The sequence below is a fragment of the Sapajus apella genome, unplaced genomic scaffold, assembly GCF_009761245.1.
Source record: "Sapajus apella isolate SASKATOON/1434 unplaced genomic scaffold, GSC_monkey_1.0 scaffold23, whole genome shotgun sequence".
Lineage (NCBI taxonomy): Eukaryota > Metazoa > Chordata > Mammalia > Primates > Cebidae > Sapajus > Sapajus apella.
In genome coordinates, this window is record NW_022436963.1 from 35573007 (window position 1) to 35598199 (window position 25193).

Here is a 25193-nt window from a genome sequence, read left to right on the forward strand (position 1 = left end):
TCAGCCTCTGGAGTAGCTGGGATTACAGGCACCCACCACCACACTTGGCTAATTTTGTATTTTTAGTAGTGACAGGGTTTCTCCATTTGGTCAGGTTGGTCTCAAACTCCCGCCCTCAGGTGATCTGCCTGCCTCGGCCTCCCAAAATGCTGGGATTACAGATGTGAGCCACCAAGCCCGGCCTTCTGAATTATTTTAATCTGGATAACAGCTAACATTTTCTTTGAACATTCACTACATGTCAAACCGTGGGCTAAGTGATTTACAAGCATCATCTCATTTAATTCTCACAACTGTGTGAGAACAAGTACCATATATTATTCCCACTTTACACATAAGGAAACTGAGGCTCTGAGAGGATGAGTCATTTGTTTAAGAGAATTCATCAGTTTGACTTCAGATCCCAAGATCTTAATCAGCAAACATCTTCCCGGTATGTCGATTTTATTGGGATGGTTTTTAGAAAACATACATTTTAGTGGGTCAAATGAAAAGCTTGCATTAAGATAGAAGCTTTCAGATGCTTTGGGCTTTGTCCCAGAACCCTCGAAGACCCTTTCATGCTCCTCTTTAATGACAAAACTGGACAAGCATTGTTTAAGGATGTCTCCCCTGCCATCCAAGTTCTCTGAAACCCTCAAAAACCAGCAATAGAATTTTCGAGCTCCATTTTACAAATAAGCAACTTGAAGAACGAATCTCGTCCACGTTCACATTGCTAGGAGGTCACCCACTCACATTAAATCAGCTGTTTTGGCACCATCTTCCAACCATTAACCCGGAGCACATTCCTGCCAACCCACAGAGATCTCACTGTTACCAGACATAAGCCCTTTCACACCCACCGGCCCCAAACCCAGCCCCTTCCCTCAGACCCACACCTTTTCTGTAGCCATCTCTCCTCTACTTTTCCCGAGTTTCTTCTCTTTCCTTGAGTCACGCCCCGTTATCCCTAATCGGTCCCGCCCTCGCCTCCTAGCTCCGCCCCCTGCCTGCCCAAGCCCCGCCCGCTCCCTTCAGCGTCGCGTCGTTTTTTTCCAGCTCTGTTCTTTATTCCTAGTGCAGCTCCACTTTCCAGGCCATCCAAAGCTCCGCCCTTTCTCTCCCGAGTACTCCTCTTCTGTTTAGCCCCACTTCTTACCCATCTATTCTAGCAGGGCTCCCCTGTACAGTAGCACCGCCCCCGCCCCACAAGCCCCGCCCCACAGACCGATCTAGTCTCCAGCCCCGCCCAGGCCCTACCCATAACTCCTGGTCCCCTTGGGCTCCAGCGTGCGTCCCTCTTGCTCCCGACCCTGCCCCCAGCCCCGCCCGTTACTGTGGCCCCGCCTCACCGCCTTCCTCTGAGACCAAGGCCAGGTCCCTCCCGCAGCCGCGGCGCCAGCAGGAGGCAGGGCGCGTAGAGGGAGGAGGCAGGGAGCGGAGAGGGAGGAGGCAGAGGGGGAGGGGAGAAGGGCGGGCTCCTCACGCCCAGCCCCGCGCTCACCGTCCGTGGCTGCAGATTCGCCACAAAGCGCCCGACGACCCCAGATCCTGAGTACAGCGACTTGAGTCTCCAGAAACTCCACTCTAAGACGAGAGAGCTAGAGGAGCCCTTTAGGGTGTCTAAGGTCCTTTCTGAATTCCAGAGAACGGTCTCTCGAGCCTCAGCGGACAGGCAGGGATATGTGGCGAAAGTGCAGCTCAACAGCGCTGCGAAGCCACGTTTACCCTGCGCAGACGCCGTCGCCGCCGCTGCCGCCGCCGCCGCTGCCACAGCCTTTGCCGCCACGGTCTCCGCCGCTGCTGTCCTCTCGCTGCCTCTGGGAGCCTCCATTGTTCCAGCGGCGCCCGGTCCCGAGGCTGGGCATCCTAGGGGCTCGCGAAACGGGCGGCGGTCGACGGAGTTGAGACCGCGGGGCGCCGGCGGGACCGGGAGCAGCAGGGGTCAGCGCAGGAATCCCCGGGAGCCGGGGCCACAGCGTGGGGCGGCAGGGGGCCGGGGTGGCGGCGAGATCTACAGTCTTCGGAGTTGGGGCTCCCCCTTCCCAGCCCGACTTTCCCCGCCGGCCTCCCCAAGTGGGGTCGGAGCCCCGGCGGGCGCCCCCGGCGATGAGCCCGGACTCGAGGTGGCCGGTGAGTGCGGGCCTGGGACCAGGGCGGGAGTGGCCGGCAGGGAAGGGATAGGCTACGTTAGTGGGGCGCGCACTGAGCCGCGTGGCCCGGGAGCCTCTCTGGCAACTCCAGCTGGGAGAACTGACAGTGCATTGGTTTCTAGCAGGCATCCCGGGGCAACAGTGTATCTTTCGGGGCTGCCTGGGCCAGTGGCAGGAGGGGAGGTTTGTTTCACTTGTTACATTTCGACAAAGGGGAAACGCCACCACATCCGGAGAGTGGGCTGCGGGCACTGCCGGGGCCCAGCCCTATCTCTTCGGCCCCCGCCCCCTGCTTCCTCCAGCCCCCTGAGCTCCAGTGGCAGATGCAGCCGCTGTTCCCCTTGGGCCCTCTTCGCGGGCTTTCTGATCTAAGTTCTCGTCTCCCTCACCTGTGTTTCTGCTGCTGGGTCCCAAGGGGACATTGCTGGGTTCGCTGTGCTACTTTGGGAGCCATTCACCCGGGACCCAGCTTGGAAAGAGGAGATCTTGTTTGTGCTTCGGTTGGCTTATGTTTATAAAGACACAGCCTCAGGTAGGAAGCAGAAGAGAGTTGCAGCTGGACGTGTAGTGTTACTGATGTGAAAGTCAGGAGCCGTTGACAGAGGAGCTGAAGCAGCCCACCTGCCTGGTTAAGGCACAGTGGAGAGACCAACGGGGTTATTCTGTCAGGGAGCTCAGGGTAGCTCTGCCCGGCTGGGATGGTGCCAAGCCCTTAGCTGAATTGTTGAACTCAACTAGGCCGAGAGAAATTGGGGCAGTCTCTGACCAAGCTGGGCTTCCTGAGGCCTGGTGCCATCTGCTGTCTACACTCACCCAAGAATGTTGGGGAGGGGGAAGGGAGGGCCCCTGCAGACCAGCATGGAGCTGAGCATGCCTAGATTGTCGTGTTCGTGTTTGTACCCTTAGGGCCTGGCACTTGGTAGTCACTCGGTTGTCGTTGTGTGAATGGGTGAAACAAGTGCTCAAATGTAATACAGGCTGCTGTCACTGACTAAATGACCTCAATTTTCACTTGGCTTCACGGTACATCTCCTACTCAGTCCCAGAGCCAGGGTCCCCATAAAGACCTCAAAAGTAAATGAATTCTTTCTGTGATCCAGTGATTTCTGCAGGAGTCCACGGCTAAATCATTGGCCACCATTCAGCCTTCTACATGGCCTTCATCCTATCTGAGCTCTCAATCTGGTGATCCCCCCTATTCAGCTATTCGTTCAACAAGTCATTCATTTGCCAAAAACTGAGTGTCCAGTGCATGCTAGGTACTGGGGATACAGAGGTGGATAGGCTCTGGTGTCTTTACTACACAACTCCCAGTCTAGAGGGGGAGACAACTTTCAGTATGTCAAGTGCTGTTTTAGAGGTGAGAATGGAATGCTGTGGAAACAGCTCCCCATGGGAGAATCATAGAAGTTGTGTCAGAAGTGACATTTGAGCTAGTTTTTTGAAGACTGAGTAGGAGCCCAACAATCAGAAAAGAACAAGAGGCTATAACATTCAGGGAATGGCAGGTTCCCCCGTATAGACAAAAACAGCTGTAACTTGCAAAAAGAATCTGGCAAGGAGAACTAGGGCCAGACAGTGAGAAGAGCTCTTTGAATGGCATCATAGAGAATTTGGAAGATTATCTTGAAGGAGCTGGGGAGCATCAGGAGGCTTTTAGTGAGGAGACTGGCATCATTGCTGCCTGGTAGAAAGATCATTCTCCAATATGATGTGAGATTGGGCTAGAGGAGTTGAGACATAGGGTAGGATGACCAGGCAAGAGGTGATGAGGGTCCAGATCTGGGCCATGGTAGAGGAGATGGCATTTGGAGACACTGTAGAGGTAGGCTGGCTAGGACCTGGTGACACCAAGTGAGGGGAAGGACTAGAAAAACTGGGGTCTCTGGTGCAAGTGGCCAGTAACTCATCCCCAGCCTTATGCTAACTGATCTGTATATTCTAGATGTGACAGCATGGGGGTGGACTTTGATGTGAAGACTTTCTGCCACAACTTGCGGGCGACTAAGCCACCATACGAGTGCCCGGTGGAGACCTGTCGAAAGGTCTACAAGAGTTACAGTGGTATTGAGTACCACCTGTACCACTATGACCACGACAACCCACCACCCCCACAACAGACTCCACTCCGCAAGCACAAGAAGAAAGGGCGCCAGTCACGCCCAGCCAACAAGCAGTCACCCAGCCCCTCCGAGGTCTCACAGTCACCAGGCCGTGAGGTGATGAGCTATGCACAGGCCCAGCGCATGGTGGAGGTGGACCTGCATGGTCGTGTCCACCGCATCAGCATCTTTGACAACCTGGATGTGGTGTCAGAGGACGAGGAAGCCCCTGAGGAGGCCCCCGAGAATGGCAGCAACAAGGAGAACACTGAGACGCCAGCTACTACTCCCAAGTCAGGCAAACATAAGAACAAGGAGAAGCGCAAGGACTCCAACCATCACCACCACCACAGTGTTTCTGCAAGCACCACTCCCAAGCTACCAGAGGTGGTCTATCGGGAGCTGGAACAGGACACCCCTGATGCCCCACCCCGGCCAACTTCCTATTACCGGTAAGGCCACCTCTATCTTGCAGCTCTGGAAAACTGGTCAAGCAGGGCTCAGGAGCCAGAGAGAGGTGAGAGGCACAGATAGGAGAGTGGCAGGAATAGGGAATAGTGAAAGAATACTGATTTTGCCAGGGCAGTGAGAGGAATGCTACCCCACTAATGGTGGCACTTAGTCTCCAATGCCACATGCCACTCCTTTATTTTATTCTCACAACTCTCAGGTATTTCTCTCATTTCACAGATGAGGAAACTATGATCAAGAAAGGGTGCCAGATTTATCTCTCTGGTTTTTTGTTTTTTTTTTTTGAGGCAGGATCTGGCTCTGTCACCCAGGCTGGAGTGCAGTGGCATGATTTTGGCTCACTGCAACTTCTGCCTCCTGTGCTTAAATGATCCTCCTACCCAGCCTCCTGAGTAGCTGTGACTATAGGCGCATGCCACCATGCCCAGCTAGTTTTTTAAAATTTTTGTAGAGATGGAGTTTCACCATGTTGCCCAGGCTGGTCTTGAATTCCTGGGCTCAAGTGATCCACCTCTCAGCCTCCCAAAGTGCTGGGATTATAGGCATGAGCCACTGTGCCCAGCCATACTTATCTAAAATCACATTCCAGTAGATAGCTGAACTGGGATTCAAACCCAGGTTCCTCGGACTCCTGAGCTATAATAATTTCCACTGTGCCAAAACATCCTATTTCTGATTCCTGGCTTTCTCTATTTCCTAACTGCATGACCTTGGGAAATGCATCCAACTTACAGTGTTTTACGGACCCCATCTGCAGAGCAGATACAGTATTCCTCTGCCTCCCTAAAATTAGAAGACTAGGGTCACTGATTTCATAAGGTACTACAGGCACTTTGTAAATCTACTTCTGTATTTCTCACATTATTGGTTCTGTTATTGTCATATAACCTTTAACATGTTGAAGCAGTATTTTATACTTAAGCAATATTTAATACTCCTCCAGTGGCCCTTCTATTTTTGTCATTTAATTGTTCCTTTAACATGAGGTAAAAGATGAAGGTATGTGGGGGGAGGCAGTGTGGTGGTGAAACTACGTGGAGAAATCCTGGCTGAAGGATGGTAAAAAACCAAGTGTAAAACCTCTCTGAAAGTTTGCATCCAAAGCAAAGAAAGCATTCTGATGAGTTAATTTGCCAACAGTGTTAAGTTTTATTGTCAGCTAATCAGAAGGCTTGATCTCTGAGAAGGATTTGTCATAAAGGCTTTTATATAAAAAACATTTTTTACCAAAAGTGTAGTCCACGTAATGTTAAACCTCAATTTTTATTTTATGTATTTATTTAATTTTGGGGATGGAGTCTCGCTCTGTTGCCAGGCTGGAATGCAGTGGTGCGATCTGGGTTCACTGCATCCTCTGCCTCCTGGGTTCAAGTGATCTTGTGCCTCAGCCTCCTGAGTAGCTGGGATTATAGGCACGTGCCACCACACCCAGCTATTTTTTGTGTTTTTAGTAGACACGGGGGTTTCACCATGTTGGTGAAAATGGTCTCTATTTCCTGACCTCCTGATCCGCCCACAGCCTCCCACAGTGCTGGGATAACAGGTGTGAGCCACCTAAACCTCAGTTCTTTAAAAGCAAATCTGGGAACACAAGCAATATGGCATATAGCACTTTCATCTTTCCACTGTTGGAGTTTAAACTCATCTCCCTCTTCTTCTCCCATTCTTTAATCTTTTCAGTCCAACTCCAGTTCCTTCTGTCTTTTCACAGTTTTCTCTTTTCACACTGACTGTCATACCCACCTTCGCCCCACTCCTAACAGACAGACCCCTCTTTGGGCTTCCCCTGCCTCCCAATGGCCCTTGAGCTCTCTCTGCTCTAACAGGCATCCCGGCCCAGCTCATTCAGCTCCTTTTCTTCCTCCCTTCACTTAGATTCACTCTTTCTGGGGATCAGATCCATTTTTTAGGGGAGCAGTTCTCAGCAGTTAGACTGGAAACAGTTGGGAGAAGTATATTGCATGGGATTTGTTACCACTGTTGGTAAAACTGCCCAAGTTTTGGAAATGATTTACTTTTTATATAAATTGAGAAGATTTGAGGTCCTCTCTCTAATAACATCACTTTCTCTTGCTTGCATCCTGATATGCTTCCTTGAGGAGGAGAGAGAGGGTGGCATGTCAGCTGGTGTGCCAGGAATTACACATGACATGCAGCTTACCTTATCTGTACTGCAGCCTGTAATCTGGGTGCCTGTGGGAGTGTGTTATGCACCATCACATAATATCACGTGTGTCATGACAGAGAAAAGGGTGAGAATTGGTGCTCAACAGAGCTGGTGCCAAGGCTTGGAAGAAGCCAGATGGTTCACACCATCCATGAGTCATACCCTTGTTCAAAGCTAGGGAGGTTGCAGTCACCTTGGGGAAGAGGTAAAAGGCTAAAAAGGAAGAAACTGCTTCCTACAATGTTTCAGTCTCTCTCCTCCCTTCCGCCCTCAAAATGCCTTTCAAATGAACAGTACTGAGTGCCTGTATCTGTATGGTGAGTCAGACACAACCCCCTACTTCTATCCTGTAGTGGAGGAGTTAGACATATAAACAGTTATAATGCTAGAAAGGTGGGTAAGGGCCATACAAAAACTAGTAAGTTAACGTTTATTGAGTGCTTGCTGCACATCAGGCACTGTCCTAGGGACTTTACCTGCATTAACTCATTTAATGCTCACAGTAGCTTTGTGAAATAGGTTCAGATTAGCATCACCACTTTATAGATGAAGAAACAAGTCCCAGGGAGATTAGCTCACTTGCACTCTGTTAGACAGGACCTAGGCAGTGTGGCTTCAGAGCCTGGGTGTGCCTGGCCCACTCTAGCAACCAAAGTCCCATTTCCCCCATGGGAGGAGAAATAGGAGCTAATGTTTTTCTAGGGCCTGTTATGTGCCACTTGACTTAGCTCATTCATTTTTTAAAACAACTTATTAATAAAAAGTTTACATATTTGCACACATGTCTGTATGTCGTCTCATGACTTAGTGGTTAGGTGGTGTTTTATACCAAAGTGCTCACACTTCCTTCCCTGGGCCTACTGGGGGCTGTTGGAGCCTGAGGGGGTAGTAGGCACTGGGCAAGGCCCTATATAAATAAACGTAAAGGCAAAGTTCGTAGCCTATTCATTTTTATAATTCCATATAATCTTGACAGTATCTTTGTGAGTAGGTAGTATTATCCTTGTTCTGTCATCAATAAAACTGAGGTTCATAACAGCAGTAATGTCCAAAAAGTCACAAAATGGCAGAGGCAGGACTTAAATCTGGTTTGCTTAGAAGCCAAAGCCCCATTTTTTTCCTTTGTACCCTATAGTTTACAGTGCCAGAGTCCAGGCCACCTATAGCATGGCAGGGCAAGGAGCACCTTCTCTGTGTGACAAGCACGTAGAACAGCCCTCAGTTCCAGGCCTGTTGGCCCAGTGATACTGTGGACAGTAAGAGCACTGGGGCTGGAAGTTGATGCCTCTGCCTCTGCTACTCCATTGTTGTGACCTATCTATGTTTTGATTAACTTTTCAAAGCTTAAGTTTCCTCATCTACAAAATGAGGACAATAAGAACACTAACTCTATGACTGTGGTAAGAATAAACATAATAGTTTAGCACAATGACTGGCTCATAGTAATGCTTGGTAAAACTTAGCTATTATGATTGTTATCTCCCAAGGCTGTCCAGTGAACAAACATAGCACCCTGAGTTTGAGGGAGCCCTGAGCTGAGAGAAGACCCATGGCAGTCTAGTCGAGGCCCTGCCCACCAGTGTTAAAGCTACTTATATGTAATTTGGCAGTGACATCAAAGGATCTTCCTTCTTCCCCTGATTGTACCAGCATCTGGACCACTCCAAGGGGTCCTAGCTGCCCTACCTTCCTCCCTTTAAAGGAGGCTGGCTATGCCTCTGCAACCGAAAGATGGTGTCACATATAACAGCTAGGACATGAGCTTTGTAGTGGCAGGCCTGGGTTCACATCCCAGCTTTACCACTTTCTCACAAGTGAGCTGGGGCTGGGTGATTAACCTCCCAAGCCTTAGGTTTTCTTTTCAGCAAAATAGAAATGATGATAGTATGTATAGTGTCTGGAGTTAAGGTGAGGATGAAATGAAACAACACATCTAAAGGGCACAGGTGGAGAGTAAGTCCTCAGTGGCAAATGACCCATCGCCTTTAAGGGAGGGAAATCTCAACCATGTGAAGCTGAGCTCCCTATGTGTACTGTTGTAGGTACATTGAGAAGTCTGCAGAGGAGCTGGATGAGGAAGTAGAGTATGACATGGACGAGGAGGACTACATCTGGCTGGATATCATGAATGAGCGTCGGAAGACAGAGGGTGTAAGTCCCATCCCTCAGGAGATCTTTGAGTACCTAATGGACCGGCTGGAGAAGGAGTCCTACTTTGAGAGTCATAATAAAGGCGACCCCAATGCGCTAGTGGACGAGGATGCTGTTTGCTGTATCTGCAATGATGGTGAGTGCCAGAACAGCAATGTCATCCTCTTCTGTGACATGTGCAACCTGGCCGTGCACCAGGAGTGCTATGGTGTCCCCTATATCCCTGAGGGCCAGTGGCTGTGCCGCCGTTGCCTGCAGTCACCCTCTCGTGCTGTGGATTGTGCCCTGTGCCCCAACAAGGGCGGTGCCTTCAAGCAGACAGATGACGGGCGCTGGGCCCACGTGGTGTGTGCCTTGTGGATCCCCGAGGTCTGCTTTGCCAACACGGTCTTCCTAGAGCCTATTGACAGCATTGAGCACATCCCACCAGCTCGCTGGAAGCTCACCTGCTACATTTGCAAACAACGGGGCTCAGGGGCCTGCATCCAGTGCCACAAGGCCAACTGTTACACAGCCTTCCATGTGACATGCGCCCAGCAGGCTGGCCTTTACATGAAGATGGAGCCTGTGCGGGAGACGGGCGCCAACGGCACCTCTTTCAGTGTCCGCAAGACAGCCTACTGCGACATCCACACACCTCCAGGTTCAGCACGCCGCCTGCCTGCCCTGTCTCACAGTGAGGGTGAGGAGGATGAAGATGAGGAGGAGGATGAGGGTAAGGGCTGGAGCTCAGAGAAAGTCAAGAAGGCCAAGGCCAAGTCCCGGATCAAAATGAAGAAGGCACGAAAGATCCTGGCAGAGAAGCGGGCAGCGGCGCCTGTGGTATCAGTGCCCTGCATCCCACCACACAGGTAGGTGGGGAGCAGGTGGACAGGCAGGTGAGGGACAAAGGAGCCTCCTGGAGAGGAACTGGCAGCCTCCTGAGTGGAATGGCAGGGCTGGGCTATCTTCCTCCCAGGAGTAGAACAGCAGGGCTGGGCTATCTTCCCAGGAGCTGCAAAAAAAAAAAAAAAAAAAACATATTTTCAAGAGATCTTTAGCAGGTCACCTCACTTTCACATTAAAAGCCAAAACTGTCAGCTTTTATCTGGCATAGCTAATGTGTTTTGAACTGCCCTTCACTTTGATGGTGTGGTTTGTTAAGTTGGGATGGAAGAGGATGGAACTGCCACTGGCAGCAATGGAAAACATGGTCTAATTATGAAGAAACAAACAATGAAAAGCAGGGAACCAGAAACTCAAGAAGTTGTGAAGTGGCCACTGATGCTCATTTGGGTTGTGATGGCCAGGTTTATTTTAGTTCTCTTGTGCCATTTATTTGATTTACTATATGTTTCTGCTGTGTACAGTTGTATTTAATCTTAAAACCTTCAAAGGCTCAGTCTCAGTAGGGCTCCCAGGGTCAAATAGTACTCTGGGCTGCAGTGACTGGAGCAGTCTTAGGGGCAGAAGTCCCTGACCCCTGTTGCACAGGGTTAAGGATTTGGTTTAGTGCTAGGAGCTTGGTTTCCTGTCTGCTGCGGTACCATTGATGGCACCGCTCTTTCTTCCTTGCCATAAGCCCAGAGTCCCAGGCCTTTTGGACAAGAGATACTTCATCCCCATTTAGGAACTCACACTGGCCAGAGACTCTTGCTCTGCTTAAGAGAATCAGGGCCCAACAGGTTTTACTCTTTGTTTCCTTCCTTCCAGGCTTAGTAAAATCACCAACCGCCTGACCATCCAAAGGAAGAGCCAGTTCATGCAGAGGCTGCACAGCTACTGGACACTGAAGCGGCAGTCACGGAATGGGGTCCCATTGCTTCGTCGCCTACAGACACACCTGCAGTCCCAAAGGAACTGTGATCAAGTTGGGGTACTGTGTCCAGTTCCCTGTGGGCTCTGGGAGCTAGGGCCAGGGGGAGACTAAAACCAAGATTTGCAACTGTAGCTTCCAGTGTCAAGAGGGTTTAGGCTCTTTCCTCCTTTAAGCTAGCCCTTAAATCAGGTTCAGCATGGAATCCTCAATGAAAAGATGTTGTTCCTATGTGTTTATATATACATTCAACAAACACATACCAAGCATTTACTCTGCCAGGCCTTAGGGACACACAGATAGAGGCACTACCAATAAATTACTGTGCTACCTCTTTTGGCTTGACCTGCCCTTGACCTTAGTTTCCTAGGCTCTCTTCTCCCCGCTGACCTTTTCCTCTGGCTCTCTAATCGTCTCCTGATCTTCCTTTTGCCTCTACAGAGAGATTCTGAGGATAAAAACTGGGCCCTTAAAGAACAGCTCAAGTCCTGGCAGCGGCTCCGGCATGACTTAGAGCGAGCTCGGCTGCTGGTGGAATTGATCCGCAAGCGGGAAAAACTCAAAAGGGAGACGGTGAGTGCTCCTGGGCCAGTCCTATTTTATAAAAGAGAAAACAGACGCAGGAGAAGGAAAAGTGTGTCCCCCAGCCAGATAGTGGCAGAGATGCTGCTGGAGTCAGGTCTCCTGGTCCTCAGTGTGATTTTAGATCAACTGGAAGCAGAATGTCACAGGAGAGTATGAACAGAATCCTTGGTTATGTGACATATAGGTAGCTGGTGCTGATAGTTCAAGAAAGGGGGAGACCAGAATCGTTGGTGCAAGTTTCCCTGGGTGGAGCCTCGTAGAAGGTAGACCTGTATGAGTACAACCAGCTGTGAAGGTGGGTTCCCAGGCCAGCTGGGATTATCTCCTCAGACCTCTCTGCCACTGGACTGGCCGAGGCCTGGCTGATCAGGCCTTTTTGTGTGTTAGATCAAGGTTCAGCAGATCGCCATGGAGATGCAACTGACCCCTTTCCTCATTCTCCTTCGCAAAACCTTGGAGCAGCTCCAAGAGAAGGACACAGGCAACATCTTCAGCGAGCCGGTCCCTCTGTCTGAGGTAACCGAATTGGACGAAGTAAGAATCCCTTCCCCTCACTCCATCTTCTTTCTCTTCCTCTCCCAGTTGGACCCCTGCTGCAGGTCTGGGCCAGGGACTAGATGGGGACCTTGAAGAGAGGGGCTGGTGGCTCTGGGGCAGGATGAACTGGAGCCACATGTATCACCTGGACTGTGTCTTGTCCCTGTCACACCCCAAGGGCCCAGAATGGGAGGCAGTCTGCACTCCTTCCCCAGAGGCAGGGACTGAGTCTGCCAAATGAATAATCCCAGGGCAGGAAGACACTTTCGGGGTGCTGAACCCTAGAACGGAGACTTTAGAAGGCTCAGCACCTAAAGAACCAGCTCTGAAGCCCTAGGTCCTGACTGGCAGACTCTTCTCTCTAAAAGGTATAAAATGAGAGGTCTGAGGCAGCAGCCTCCTTATAAGTTACTGTGAAGTAAAAAGAACTATAGGAATGTAAGGTGGTGTTTATTTTTAGAGGAGTCCCCAAGCCATTTTCGTAGTAAAGCCTCATGTAGTCTGGAAAGTATATTTGGCTCTACTTTTATCATCATTTTCCAGGAAAGGAAAAGTAGGCCCAGAGAGGTGAAGAGACTTGGCCAAAGTCACACAGCTTGTGACTGGTAAAGTCAGGACCAGAAACCAGCTTTCCTTTCCCTGTGCTATATGCCTGCCTCTAACTGTGGTGGGAGGAGGTTGCTGGATACATTTCAGGGGGGCTTGTTAGGAACAGGGTTTGGGGCTATGAGGAGGATATCTCCACTTAAAACAAACCTGCCCTGCTCTCCCAGGTACCTGACTACCTAGACCACATCAAAAAGCCCATGGACTTTTTCACCATGAAGCAGAACTTGGAGGCTTACCGCTACCTGAATTTTGATGATTTTGAGGAGGACTTCAACCTTATCGTCAGCAACTGCCTCAAATATAACGCCAAGGACACCATCTTCTACCGGGCAGCAGTACGGCTTCGTGAGCAGGGTGGTGCTGTGCTCCGCCAGGCCCGGCGCCAGGCAGAAAAAATGGGCATTGACTTTGAGACGGGCATGCATATCCCCCACAGCCTGGCTGCAGATGAGGCCACACACCACAATGAAGATGGTGGGTGATATGTCACACACACACATAAGAGGCCAATGCCAGGGATGGACAGCTTTCCAAAAGTCCCCTCCTGGGAGCAGGCAGTGTAGGCAGAAAGGAGCTAGGCTGAGCAGTGGCAAGCTATCCCCAGGAATGCTCCCCAAGAAGCCAGACTGGGTGAATGGATAGCAGTGCCCGCCATTCCACATCTTGGTGCTGCTATTTTACAGCTGTTCCTGGTGAGAAGCCAAGGGGGGATGAGTGGGTTTCTTGCTGCCTGCCCAGGTTCAAGGGGCCCTGAGGGCTGCCCTGAGTCTGACCTTTCCCCTCCAACCCTATCCCTAGCAGCTGAGGAAGAGCGGCTGGTCTTGCTGGAGAACCAGAAGCACCTGCCAGTGGAAGAGCAGCTGAAGCTGCTGCTGGAGCGGCTGGATGAAGTGAATGCCAGCAAGCAGAGTGTAGGCCGCTCACGGCGTGCGAAGATGATCAAGAAAGAGATGACAGCGCTGCGGCGGAAGCTTGCCCACCAGCGAGAGACTGGACGCGATGGGCCTGAGCGGCATGGCCCCTCAGGCCGGGGTAGTCTGACACCCCACCCGGCAGCCTGTGACAAGGATGGACAGACAGATAGTGCCGCAGAGGAGAGCAGCAGCCAGGAGACAAGCAAAGGTCTGAACCCCATAACAAGGTGGACTCCAAAGCAAGTCAGACTTTGGCTCTGCAGCACACACTCAACCCCTGCCTTTCCCCAGGCAGAGGTCCCTCCTACACAGCTAGCTGTACTTTCTCCCTCATTCCCCAATCAGGGGCCTCTTAGGTGCCTCTCTGGCTATTTGTATAAGAGTCATTTCAAATTCCAAGCCCCTAAAATGATCTCCCCAACTTTAGCTGGAGAAATGGTCCTATACCCAGGGCATGACCCTGGATATCTACTCTTCTCAATCAGGCCCTCACCAACTCTCCTTCTTTCTTTCTCTGCTCCAGGCCTGGGTCCCAACATGTCCTCAACCCCCGCACATGAGGTGGGCAGGAGAACCTCAGTTCTGTTCTCCAAAAAGAACCCGAAGACAGCTGGACCGCCCAAGAGGCCGGGCCGGCCCCCCAAAAACCGGGAGAGCCAGATGACCCCCAGCCACGGAGGCAGTCCTGTGGGGCCCCCCCAGCTCCCCATCATGGGGTCCCTGCGTCAGCGCAAGCGGGGTAGGAGCCCCCGGCCCAGTTCGAGCTCAGACAGCGACAGTGATAAGTCCACAGAAGACCCCCCAATGGGTGAGCCTCACCATCACCCATCCCCCCAAGAGAGTGAGCAAAGCTGCCATTATTCCTAGCATACTCCCAGTTACCCCTTTATTTGCCCATAAAAGAGAGAGCTAGAAGGGCGCTTAGGAATCCTTTAACTCCAGCCATTCATTTTATAGTTGGGAAAACTGAGGCCCAGAGACACTATGACCCAGCTAGAGTCCCACCCAGGGCCCCCCCGCTCCATTGTATCACTTTACCTTTTCTCTTCTCACCTTCCTTGGGGATCTCCTGCCCTTTAAGCCATTTGTCTCCTAAAGCCAGTAACCGCCAAGGGAAGCAAGGGGTGGGGGAGGACTGTGGTCAACTGTGGTAGACACTGCCCAGAGCTAGCTCTGCTGGCCAAGGTTGGAGGAATTTTCCAGTACAGAAGGGGAACCCAAGCTCCAAGTCCCTTTTTACCCTGCATGTCATCTCTGATCTACATCTTCCTGACCGGTTCCTTCCCTCCTCCCCCTCCCTTCAACCAAGACTTACCAGCCAATGGCTTCAGCAGTGGAAACCAGCCAGTGAAGAAGAGTTTCTTGGTATACCGTAATGACTGCAGCCTTCCCCGGAGCAGCTCAGACTCTGAGTCCAGCAGCAGTAGCAGTAGCAGCGCTGCCTCAGACCGGACCAGGTACCAGCCCTGCAGATCAAGGCCAGCCTCGGGATTTCCTTCCAGGGCTCTCGGGCCTTTCTAGGTTTCCCTAGAAGTTGGAAGTGGGGTGGCAGCCATCTCAGTCTAAATTAAGATAGCTCAAACTCAAGGTTCTCTGCAAAGTAAATAAATCGGTGTTACCATTAATGGAACAGAGAGAACCATCCTGGGTTAAGGTGATGATTAGAGTATGCACTCCTACCTGCCACTGCTCCGTCTAACCCACCTTAGTCAGGTCACCAACCTAGCCCCTGTGGGTGTTTGAATTTGAAATTCTCATATAGCCTCTGCTTTCCAAAAGTCTCAGACCCTGGGAGTTTAAAAGAGCAGAGGGCACATACCATGTTCCCATTCTTCTCCTCCTTTGAACTGAGCTCCCATTGTTTTGTCTACAGCACAACGCCCTCAAAACAAGGCCGGGGCAAACCTTCCTTTTCTCGGGGTACTTTCCCAGAGGACAGCAGTGAGGATACCTCAGGCACTGAGAATGAGGCCTACTCCGTGGGCACTGGCCGCGGCGTGGGCCACAGCAGTAAGTTCCCTTGCCCAAGGCCAGGGATGCTGGGGACCCAGTGTCAGGGCCTCGCCAGCCCCCCAGCTGCTGATCCACCCCCTCTCTCCCATTCCTGTGAAGTGGTAAGGAAGAGTCTGGGCCGGGGAGCTGGTTGGCTGTCAGAGGATGAGGACTCCCCGCTGGATGCTCTGGACCTCGTGTGGGCCAAATGCCGAGGGTATCCGTCATACCCAGCTCTGGTACGCTTCCACTTCTTTTACCATGCCCCTTGCTTTCCAGTCCCAGAACACAGATTCACAGCAGACTTCTATTCCCTGCTGAGCTGTGGGGCACAGTTTCTTGGCAAGGTAGACTGGTGGGCAGATACAGCTTGAGTACCACTTAGACGCTCCCACCCAGTTTCTCCATCTCTCCCTTTTCCTTCTCTTTGGTCCTTGGACTCTGAAATAATTTAGCGCAGAAAGAAGCCAAGGGTCAGCACTGCAATTCTAGTTTCATGATAACCTTTCTGGGTTATCATGTCCTCACTTCAGTAGTTTTCAAGTTCTTGGGGAGGGCAAGCCATGGGAGGAAGTGGACTGAACCAAACTAGGCTCTTATTATACCCTCAGATCATTGATCCAAAGATGCCCCGAGAAGGTATGTTTCACCATGGGGTTCCCATCCCTGTGCCCCCACTGGAGGTGCTGAAACTTGGGGAGCAGATGACCCAGGAAGCCCGAGAGCATCTCTACCTCGTCCTCTTCTTTGACAACAAACGAACCTGGTAAGTAGCCACAAATGTAGCCCTGTGTGGTATGGGGGCAGACTGCCAAGAAACTCCAGCAGCAAGCAGACTGGGCTATCACCAAAAAAAAAAAAAATCAGCCGGGGAGGGACTTAGAACAGTTTTTTGAGCAAAGGATTGTATTGACCATGAGTCTGAGAGGCTGAGTGAGCAGTAGCGGACAAACAGCTGTAGCTAGAAACCAAAGGACCATCAGAGACTATGACAAATAAAGAGGTGGCTCCCACCTAGCCTCAGATGGCTTCTAGACTTAGTTTTCCCACCTCTGCGTCCACGGTGACAAAATGAAGATTTAGCAGGCATAAACATTCAGGCTCTGAATCTCTGTTCTGTCACATTTACACATGTAGTCTTTTTGTTAATTATCTGCAGAGGGTATTCAATGTCAGTAAAGTCTGCCTGGAGCCTATGGCACAGAGTAGCTATTTCTGGTGAGGTCAGGGCACCTCCTTTTTGTACCCATAAATATCCTGTGGTTACCCTCCCACTGCCACTGGGCTCTTTCATCACTAGACCATGAACAGTCCTTTGAGGGCAGGGACCATCACAGAGTCTGGCCAGAGTGGGTGCTTGGGTGGTGTGTTTGAGTGAATAGAGGAGGAAGGCTGGTGCTTGTTCTCCCCGAGATGATTTATTTGATCTTCACCTTGTCCTGTAGGCAGTGGCTGCCCAGGACCAAGCTGGTTCCTCTGGGTGTGAACCAGGACCTAGACAAGGAGAAGATGCTGGAGGGCCGCAAGTCCAACATCCGCAAGTCAGTACAGATCGCCTACCACAGGGCTCTGCAGCACCGCAGCAAGGTACAAGGCGAGCAGAGCAGTGATACCAGCGATAGTGATTGATACTGCCCAACACAGCCCAACCTACAGTGCCCTGTGACCTCTCTCCTCCCCTTTGCTCACTGTCCTGGAGTGGCACCAGCCTCTGCACTGACTCATTTCTGGTCTTGGGGCCAGTCTCAGGGGAAGCTGGGTGGGGGAGGTCCCTCCTGCCCTAAGTGCAGCTGGACTGTACAGAACACTCCAAGGGCCAATGGCAGTTCAGCGCAAGAAGAGGGAGGGCCCACAGGTCAGAAAAAGCTCCAGAGACCTCACGGCATTGGAGGTCGGGTGGTGGGCCAAAGTTTGGATGCTGCATAAAACAGGCCTTCCCACCACCTTCACCTGCTCATGCCAGGAGAATCCATAACTGCCTAGAGGCCTGAGGCCCCTACCGGTGGTGAGGTGAGCGGGCATCTGTCCAGCCTGGAAGAGGGGCACTAGGTGACTCCCTCCCCTGCTGTTGTAAATATTGTAATTATCGGAGAATTTAAATTATTCTCATTTGTAACTGCGTTTCCGGGTCGCGCCAGAGTCATTTGGTACTAAAAAAAAAAAAAAAAAAATACTGGGGCCTGTCCCCATTTCCCTTCTCTTTCCCATAGATTCCCCCACCTTTCAAACTGGTTTGTATTTATTTCAAAGGAAGAAAATATATTGATTCTTAGAAAATAAACTGTCTATTTAGAGTTCTTTGTTTTTGCCTCCTGCCAGGGAAAAGGGATACAAAGGGAGGCTCTGTGCCCCAGGGATGACACATAATTGGGCCCAAGTGGTTGCTGACTGCTGTGCATGCTACATTTATAAGACACAGCAAAGAGATAAAAGCTCCCATTGCCCATGCATGGAGTGAGTAGCAGGCCCTATGCCAAGCACCTTTGGACACAGATTTATGTAATCCTTGCAATAACTATACGGTAGTTTAATAATAAGCTGGTTATCTCCACAAAGATGCTGAGGTTTTGAAAAATTACCTTGCCTAAGTTCCTACAACTAGGAAGTTACAGAGCTAGAATTGGAATCCAGGTCTGTTTGTAAAGCTGGCTCTTGAACCAGTATGTTGAACTACCAGGGAAAGAGTCAACTGTCAATTTCCTTCTTGGGCCTCAAGAGGCCTCAAGTCCTTTGCCAGTGGCATAGCCCAAATGTTTCAGTGTCACTACAGCTGAGACCTTCCCCACTGCTTAATCGGAGACAGCAGAGATGGAGAGAGTTGCTCTTTGCTCACCTCCAACCTTGGCACTTTCTTTCCCAACTCCACCGACATTTATTGAAGGAATGCCTTCCAAGTGCCAGGCGCCTGTGGGTGGCATGCTTACAGATAGGAACAGTCACAGGAAGAGAGGGCGGTCCAGGCCCTGCAGCCACTGAGGAGTGGCACTGAGGCAATGACAACATTGGTCTGATGTTGATTCCATGCTCACGGTGCACGCTGCTAGGTCTCTGCCTGGCACACTAGGGTCAGTCCGCTGCAGATGTTGCCCTTCAAGAACTTGCAGTCTGGGTCGGTCACAGTGGCTCACTCCTGTAATCCCAGCATTTTGGGAGGCCGAGGCGGGCAGATCACGAGGTCAGGATCAAGACCATCTTGGCCAACATGGTGAAACCCCGTCACTACTAAAACTACAAAAACTGGCTGGCGTAGTAGCACGCACCTGTAATCCCAGCTACTCGGGAAACTGAGGCAGAATTGCTTGAACCCAGGAGGTGGAGGTTGCATTGAGCCGAGATGCTGCCATTGCACTTCAGCCTGGCGACCGAGCGAGAGTCCATCTCAAAAATAAAAAAGAACTTGCAGTCTGATAGTTCAGATACAGCAACCCCAGATCCCTATGCTAGAAAGTGAGAATGGCCCAGATTAAAGTTCGTGTCTCCTGGCTCCTTTTTCACATCTTCCTCCAGAAGGAAAGACTAAATTTTTAATAATCCATCCTCCTGTTCCAGGCGGCTGGACGAGGCAGGCTACCTCAGGGCCACACACTGGGACTTGGACTCAACCTGATGGACTTCTGGGCCCAAGCCCAGGCAAACCATCGTCACAGGCCCCATTCCCAGGAGGGCATGAGCAGATGGAGTATGGAAGGAATGCCCAGGAAGGCAGGCAGCAGCTGTGGCGGCAGGCGGGACGATCCGAGGGACGCCTCTGAAGTCCTGAGGTCTCACAGGACGCCCAAAGGGCTTGAAGGGGATGAGCTTAGCGGGGGGGCACTGAAGAATACTCCGGAGATACTTTCCGAGGGCTGTGGGGCCGGAGTTGTGTTCGCTCCGGTTCTTTGTGAAGACAGGGTTTGAGGGAGGCGGCCCGAGGAGGGCGAACGCCGGAGACTGGAGAGGCTAGGGGGAGAACGGCCCTCTGAGGATGGGTTAGGGAAGGACGTGGCTCTGAGGACTGACAGCCCTGAGGAACCGCGGGGCGCCGGATAGAACTCGTTAGCGCCCCGACTGCAGACAATCCCGGAGTGGGAAAGGCCAACAGCGGGCAGGCAGCCCAGTCCGCGCCAACCGCGCGGGCGCTTCGAACGGCCCGCCCACCCCGATTTCTCATTGGCGTCTCCTACCTCCTCCTCGGATTGGCTACCTCTAGGTCAAATAAGCGGTGCTTGAGCCCTACTTCCGGTGGTGACGAGGCGGCCCCTGGAGAACCTGGAAGAACACAGCTCTGAGCTTCCAGAGTCCGTGGGGGCGGGAGACGATGCGTCGGAAGGAGGGGGCGGGACCTGCACCTCAGGAAAGCCGAAGGATTGGGTCAGGAAGCGGGGCTTCCGTAACTCGCAAAGGGCGGGGAGGTGGAGGAATAAGTGAAATAGGGAAGGTTGTTAAACAGGACCCTTTGGGTGAGGCCTTAAGGGGCGTGGTCCTTGTCTGGGCGGGATTTTTGGGCGGGGACTAGGTCGGTTCTGAGTGGGCGGGGCCATTAGGAGGCGGTGCCTGCTGTGGAAATGCCGGCTCGCGGGATTCTGCCCGGGCGCTTGAGGCATCGTACTCTAGCCTCTGCCCCTGCTCTGTGGGCTTCCATCCCGTGCCCTAGCTCTGAGCTGCGCCTGGACCTGGTTCTGCCTTCTGGACAGTCCTTCCGGTGAGTAACTGCACCTGGGAGGTCCGTCCCCTGGGACTGGCTCCTGCCGCCTCAGCTCTACCCGGCATGGGGTACAAAGGAATTTGGGGGGTGATGGAAGAAACCCCGGGGTAAAAGAGGAAACAAGCAAGGGTGGCTAGCCTGTTACCTTTAATATGTCTGTGCAGTGATATTGTAAGGATCAAGCGGTATAACCGATGTAGAGGATAATAGCACTTCTTTTTCTTTTTTTGAGACAGGGTCTCTGTCGCCCAAGCTGGAGTGCAGAGAGGCTCATTGCAGCCTCGACGCCCCGGGCTCAGCCTCCCCAGTAGCTGGGACTGCAGGTGTGTGCCATGCCCGGCTAAATTTTTGTATTTTTTGTAGAGGTGAGGTTTCGCCATGTTGCCCAGGCTGGAAGATAGCATTTTTACTTTGCAATTAGTACATCAGTTTTGTACCTGGAGCGATTGTAGGATGGGAGGGACCCCAAAGGGTGCAAGAAAGGAAATTGAGTGCCAGGGCTGTTGTGTGCCTGGGGCTCAGGTGGAGGGAGCAAAGCCCTGCACACTGGAGTGGTGTACTGGCGGATCAAGTATGGACACTAACTCAGACTGAGGAGCAGCTCCACTGCACCGTGTACCGAGGAGACAAAAGCCGGGCTGGCAGGCCCACACCAGATGAGCTGGAGGCCGTGTGCAAGTACTTCCAGCTAGATGTCACCCTGGCTCAACTGTATCACCACTGGGGTTCTGTGGACTCCCACTTCCAAGAGGTGGCTCAGAAATTCCAAGGTAAGTACAGGACCTGGGCTGAGGCTAGGGTTCTTGGACATAAGTTACTTCTCTATGACTCAGTTTTACCATCTGTAAAGTAGGGATTTTATCTACTTCATAGGTTTTTATGAGGATTTAAGGAGCTAATACATATAAAGTGCTCAGAATAATGCCAGGCACATGGTAATTAGTATTACCATTATTATTATCCTGCTAATCACCACAGTGAAGTGACAAGGATTTTGAGCCCTTTCCTGGTTGTGAGACCTGGGGCAAGTGACTTCATTCATGCTGTAAATATATACAAAGCATCTGTGCTGTGTAACTGGGGATACACCCATGAACAAAACGGACCCAAATGCCGGTCCTCATGGAGCTTACTTTGTGGCCTCTTTATCTGTGGAATGGGATGGTAACTCAGCCCTCACAAGACGCTGTGAGGAATGAGAGGTCTGGTGTTACTTTCTGTAACAGTGCTGACCATCATTCTCCTGGGATCCCCCTGGAGCTTTGGTACCTAGCATCTTGCCTGTGGGTGGGAAGAGGCCACACCCAACAGCAGGTATCTCTCTTACCCCCTGCATTTCTGGTCTCCAGGTGTGCGACTGCTGCGACAAGACCCCATCGAGTGCCTTTTCTCTTTTATCTGTTCCTCCAACAACAATATCGCCCGCATCACTGGTATGGTGGAGCGGCTGTGCCAGGCCTTTGGACCTCGGCTCATCCAGCTTGATGATGTCACCTACCATGGCTTCCCCAGCCTGCAGGCCCTGGCTGGTGAGTAGGTAGGTCCCCTGTTCCTAGGCCCTCCATCAGCTTCCAGGATCTGTTCATTTCTCCCCTGGTTACCATCTCAAGGCTTCCTGAGATGGTAAACATTTCCCAAACATTTCCCCCATCCAGAACTGCCCTGCCTGGTCTGATCAGCCCCAGTTACTCCTCCTCCCTATGCATCCCTAAAATGTCAGCACCTCACTGGTCTGTGCCTTTTGCCCAATGGGTTCAATGCCTCATCAGAATTACATCTGTGTACAATGTACAGTAGTTTGGGCTTAAAAGCATGCATTCTGGGGACAGGCCCATGCCTGGTTCTGAACCCCAACTCTCACTTGGGCACATTATTTAGCATCTTTGTACTAAAGTTTCTTCATCTATGAAATGGAATAATAATGGCACCTACCTATGCTATTATTGGAGTTGTCATGAGGAATATACATACTGAACCCAACACAGTATTTGGCACATAGGAAATGTATGTGTAATTCAAGTTGATGTCATTGTAGTGAACGGACAGTTTTACATCCAAGAACACTTGTGTTCTTCACAGCAGCCCTGTAAGACAAATATTTTATGGAGACAAGTGTTTCAGTTGGCAGATGTGAGAACCAAACTAGGACAAGTACTTGGGAACTGCATGACAAAGAGACAGCTTGCCTCAAAAAAGGAGAATGTTTTTGGTGCTTAGAAACCCATTCCTGGCCAGGCGTGGTGGCTCATGCCTGTAATCCCTATATTTTGGCAGGTTGAGGCAGGCAGATCATCTAAGGTCAGGAGTTCAAGACCAGCTTGGCCAACATGGTAAAACCCCATCTCTACTAAAAATACAAAAATTAGATGGGTGTGGTGGAAGGTACCTGTAATCCCAGCTATTCAGGAGGGTGAGGCAGGAGAATTACTTGAACCTGGGAGCAGGAGGCTGCAGTGAACCAAGATCATGCCACTGCACTTCAGCCTGGGTGACAGAGCCAGACTCCATCTCAAACAAACAAACAAAAAGAAACCTATTCTTGAGTCTCAGCCCCTGGCTTAGTCATAAGACCTCAAGAAAGTCATTCACCTCTCCAGGTTTCTCTGAGCTTGTTCATAGAATGGGAATAACAGTTTCTATCTAGAAGGGTTTGGGGGGTGAATAAAGCAATCATGAGGTAGTGTAGTGTAATGGGTTAAGAGCACTGGCATTAGCCAGGTGTGGTAGCTCATGTCTGTAGTTTCAGCACTTTGAGAGGCCAAGGCAGGAGGATGGCTTGAGCCCAGGAGTTTGAGACCAGCCTGGGCAACATAGTGAGACCTCTTCTCTATAAAAAATAAATAAAATTAGGCAGGCATGGTGGTACAAGCCTGTAGTTTCTGCTACTCGGGAGGCTGAGGTGGGAGGATCGCTTGAACCTAGGAGGTTGAGGCTGCAGTGAACTGAGATGATGCCACTGCATTCCAACCTGGGTGACAGAGGGAGACTGTCTGAAAAAAAAAAAGAAAGAAAGAAAAGAAAAGAAAAAGCACAGATGTTGGTGTCCCAGACCTAAGTGCAAGATCTTATCTCTACCTTGTCCTTTCTTAAGTAAGTTAACCTCTTGTAAGCCCTTATTTTCTCCACCTGTAAAATGGGAAAACAGCAGTACTGTCCATGGGGTTCTTGGAAAACGTAGCATGATAATGTATCTGAAGCATGTTGCCAGTACTTGATGCCCAGCACTTGATCATAGAAGCTGTTGCTAGATTGTGGTTATTTTTTTAGATCACGAGTGTGAACACTTTTTTGGAAAGGTTAAGGAACTCAGTTGGGGAGCTCCTCCAGGGCAGCAAGTCCTCAGACCCTAGACTAGACCTGGACTAGAACAGTGGCCAATTCATAGCAGGTGCTCAGAAAACATTTGTAGAGGGACAGAACCCATGCCTTATTTTCCCTTGCACATAAAAGTGTCCACTATCCCACAGAGCGTGGGAGGTGGGAGGAGTACCTGGGAAAAGCACTCCTGTGAGGTGGAGGGCTCACATACTAGCCCAAGGACAGAAAGAACTTGAAGATGCCTGATGCCTGCTCTCCTCACTCCTCACAGGGCCAGACGTGGAGGCTCACCTCAGGAAGCTGGGCCTGGGCTACCGTGCCCGCTACGTGAGTGCCAGTGCCCGAGCCATCCTGGAAGAACAGGGTGGGCTAGCCTGGCTGCAGCAGCTACGAGAGGCCTCCTATGAGGAGGCCCACAAGGCCCTCTGCACCCTGCCCGGAGTGGGCACCAAGGTGAGGCCTCGGGGTAGGAGCTGCCCTCTCCTACCCCTGAGAAGAGAGCAGGAAATGAGCCAAACCTGGGAGCTGGGTGCAGGCTCAGCTTCCCAAGGTAGGGCAGGAAGGAGAAAGGATATAAGTAGATGTGGGTTTTTTTGTTTGTTTTTTTCATTTCAGTTTTTTTTTTTTTTTTGGAGACCGAGTTTCGCTCTTGTTGCCCAGGCTGGAGTGCAATGATGCAATCTTGGCTCACTGCAACCACCGCCTCCTGGTTCAAGTGATTCTCCTGTCTCAGCCTCCAAAGTAGCTGGGATTAGAGGCATGTGCCACCACACCTGGCTAATTTTGTATTTTTAGTAGAGACGGGGTTTCTCCATGTTAGTCAGCCTGGTCTCAAACTCGTGACCTCAGGTGATCCGCCCACCTCAGCCTCCCAAAGTGCTAGGATCACAGGCATGAGCCACCATGTCCGGCCAGTAGATGTTTTATGAGAAAAAAAAGCAGAGTGCAGAAAGAGTGGAAACGATATAGCCCTTTGAATGAATTTCTGGAAAGACCATTTCTTCAGATGTAACACATATATGGCTCTATATATATATATGCAGAAATTTCCAGAAGGAAATTGCAGGAAGCTAAATAGTAGTTTCCTTTGGGGAGACAAATGGGAAGATATTTCTCCTTTTCAGGTTTTTTTTTTTTTTTTTTAATATAGAAACAAGCTCTTACAGTCTTGCCTAGGCTGGTCTTAAACTCTTGCCCTCAAGTAGTGTTCCTGCTTTGGCCTCCCAAAGTGCTGGAATTACAGGCATGAGCCACTGCTCCTGGCCACATTTTGTTCCTTTCATAAAATTACATGTACTGACAAAACTTTTTGTTTGATGTCAGTAGGGTCAACTGGCAAAATGATTGGAAATTAGGCATTTGTCTTTTTTTTTTTTTTTTGAGACAAAAAAAAAAAAAAAGACAAATGTTGCTTTGTTGCCAGGCTAGATTCGGCTCACTGCAACCTCCCGCCTCAGCCTCCCAAGTAGCTGGGATTACAGGCACACGCCACCATATCCAGCTAATTTTTGTATTTTTAGTAGAGATGGGGTTTCACCATGTTGGCCAGGATGGTCTCAAACTCCTGACCTCATGATCCGCCTGCCTCGGCCTCCCAAAGTGCTGGGATTACAGGCATGAGCCACCACACCAACCTATTTTTTTCTCTTTACGCTTCTCTGTAGTTTAAGAAATTAATTTTTTTTTGCCGGGCGCGGTGGCTCAAGCCTGTAATCCCAGCACTTTGGGAGGCC

General features: G+C 50.9%; 2 protein-coding genes across 19 annotated transcripts in view; both read left to right on the forward strand.

Annotated features, from left to right (window-relative positions):
- The first annotated feature begins 1702 nt into the window (after positions 1–1702).
- Positions 1703–17744, forward strand: BRPF1 (bromodomain and PHD finger containing 1). Of its 11 annotated transcripts, none has more exons than XM_032290607.1 (14): positions 1703–2115; positions 4081–4689; positions 8918–9877; positions 10719–10881; positions 11263–11394; positions 11794–11922; positions 12717–13026; positions 13354–13674; positions 13990–14274; positions 14776–14923; positions 15340–15476; positions 15579–15697; positions 16070–16224; positions 16904–17744. In XM_032290607.1, the coding sequence occupies exons 2-14, from the start codon at positions 4091–4093 to the stop codon at positions 17085–17087; spliced, it is 3642 nt and encodes a 1213-aa protein (XP_032146498.1). In that variant the 5' UTR covers positions 1703–2115; positions 4081–4090; the 3' UTR covers positions 17088–17744. The 11 variants fall into 11 exon arrangements, with proteins under 11 accessions (XP_032146498.1, XP_032146501.1, XP_032146495.1 ...); XM_032290604.1 differs by having other exon boundaries at positions 1708–2115; positions 11794–11940; positions 13351–13674; positions 16904–17739; XM_032290605.1 differs by having other exon boundaries at positions 1708–2115; positions 11794–11940; positions 16904–17739.
- A 1923-nt stretch (positions 17745–19667) lies between these two features.
- Positions 19668–25193, forward strand: part of OGG1 (8-oxoguanine DNA glycosylase) — a 14693-nt gene continuing 9167 nt past the window's right edge. For 2 of the 8 annotated variants that reach the window (XM_032290613.1, XM_032290611.1), the window contains exons 1-4: positions 19669–20139; positions 20665–20912; positions 21492–21671; positions 23732–23913. In XM_032290613.1, coding sequence (XP_032146504.1) covers positions 20003–20139; positions 20665–20912; positions 21492–21671; positions 23732–23913 — 747 coding nt within the window. In that variant the 5' untranslated portion in view covers positions 19669–20002. Of the gene's footprint in view, positions 20140–20664; positions 20913–21491; positions 21680–23731; positions 23914–25193 lie in introns of those variants that run through there. The other 6 variants (XR_004272518.1, XM_032290617.1, XM_032290612.1 and 3 more) reach the window with 5 other exon arrangements.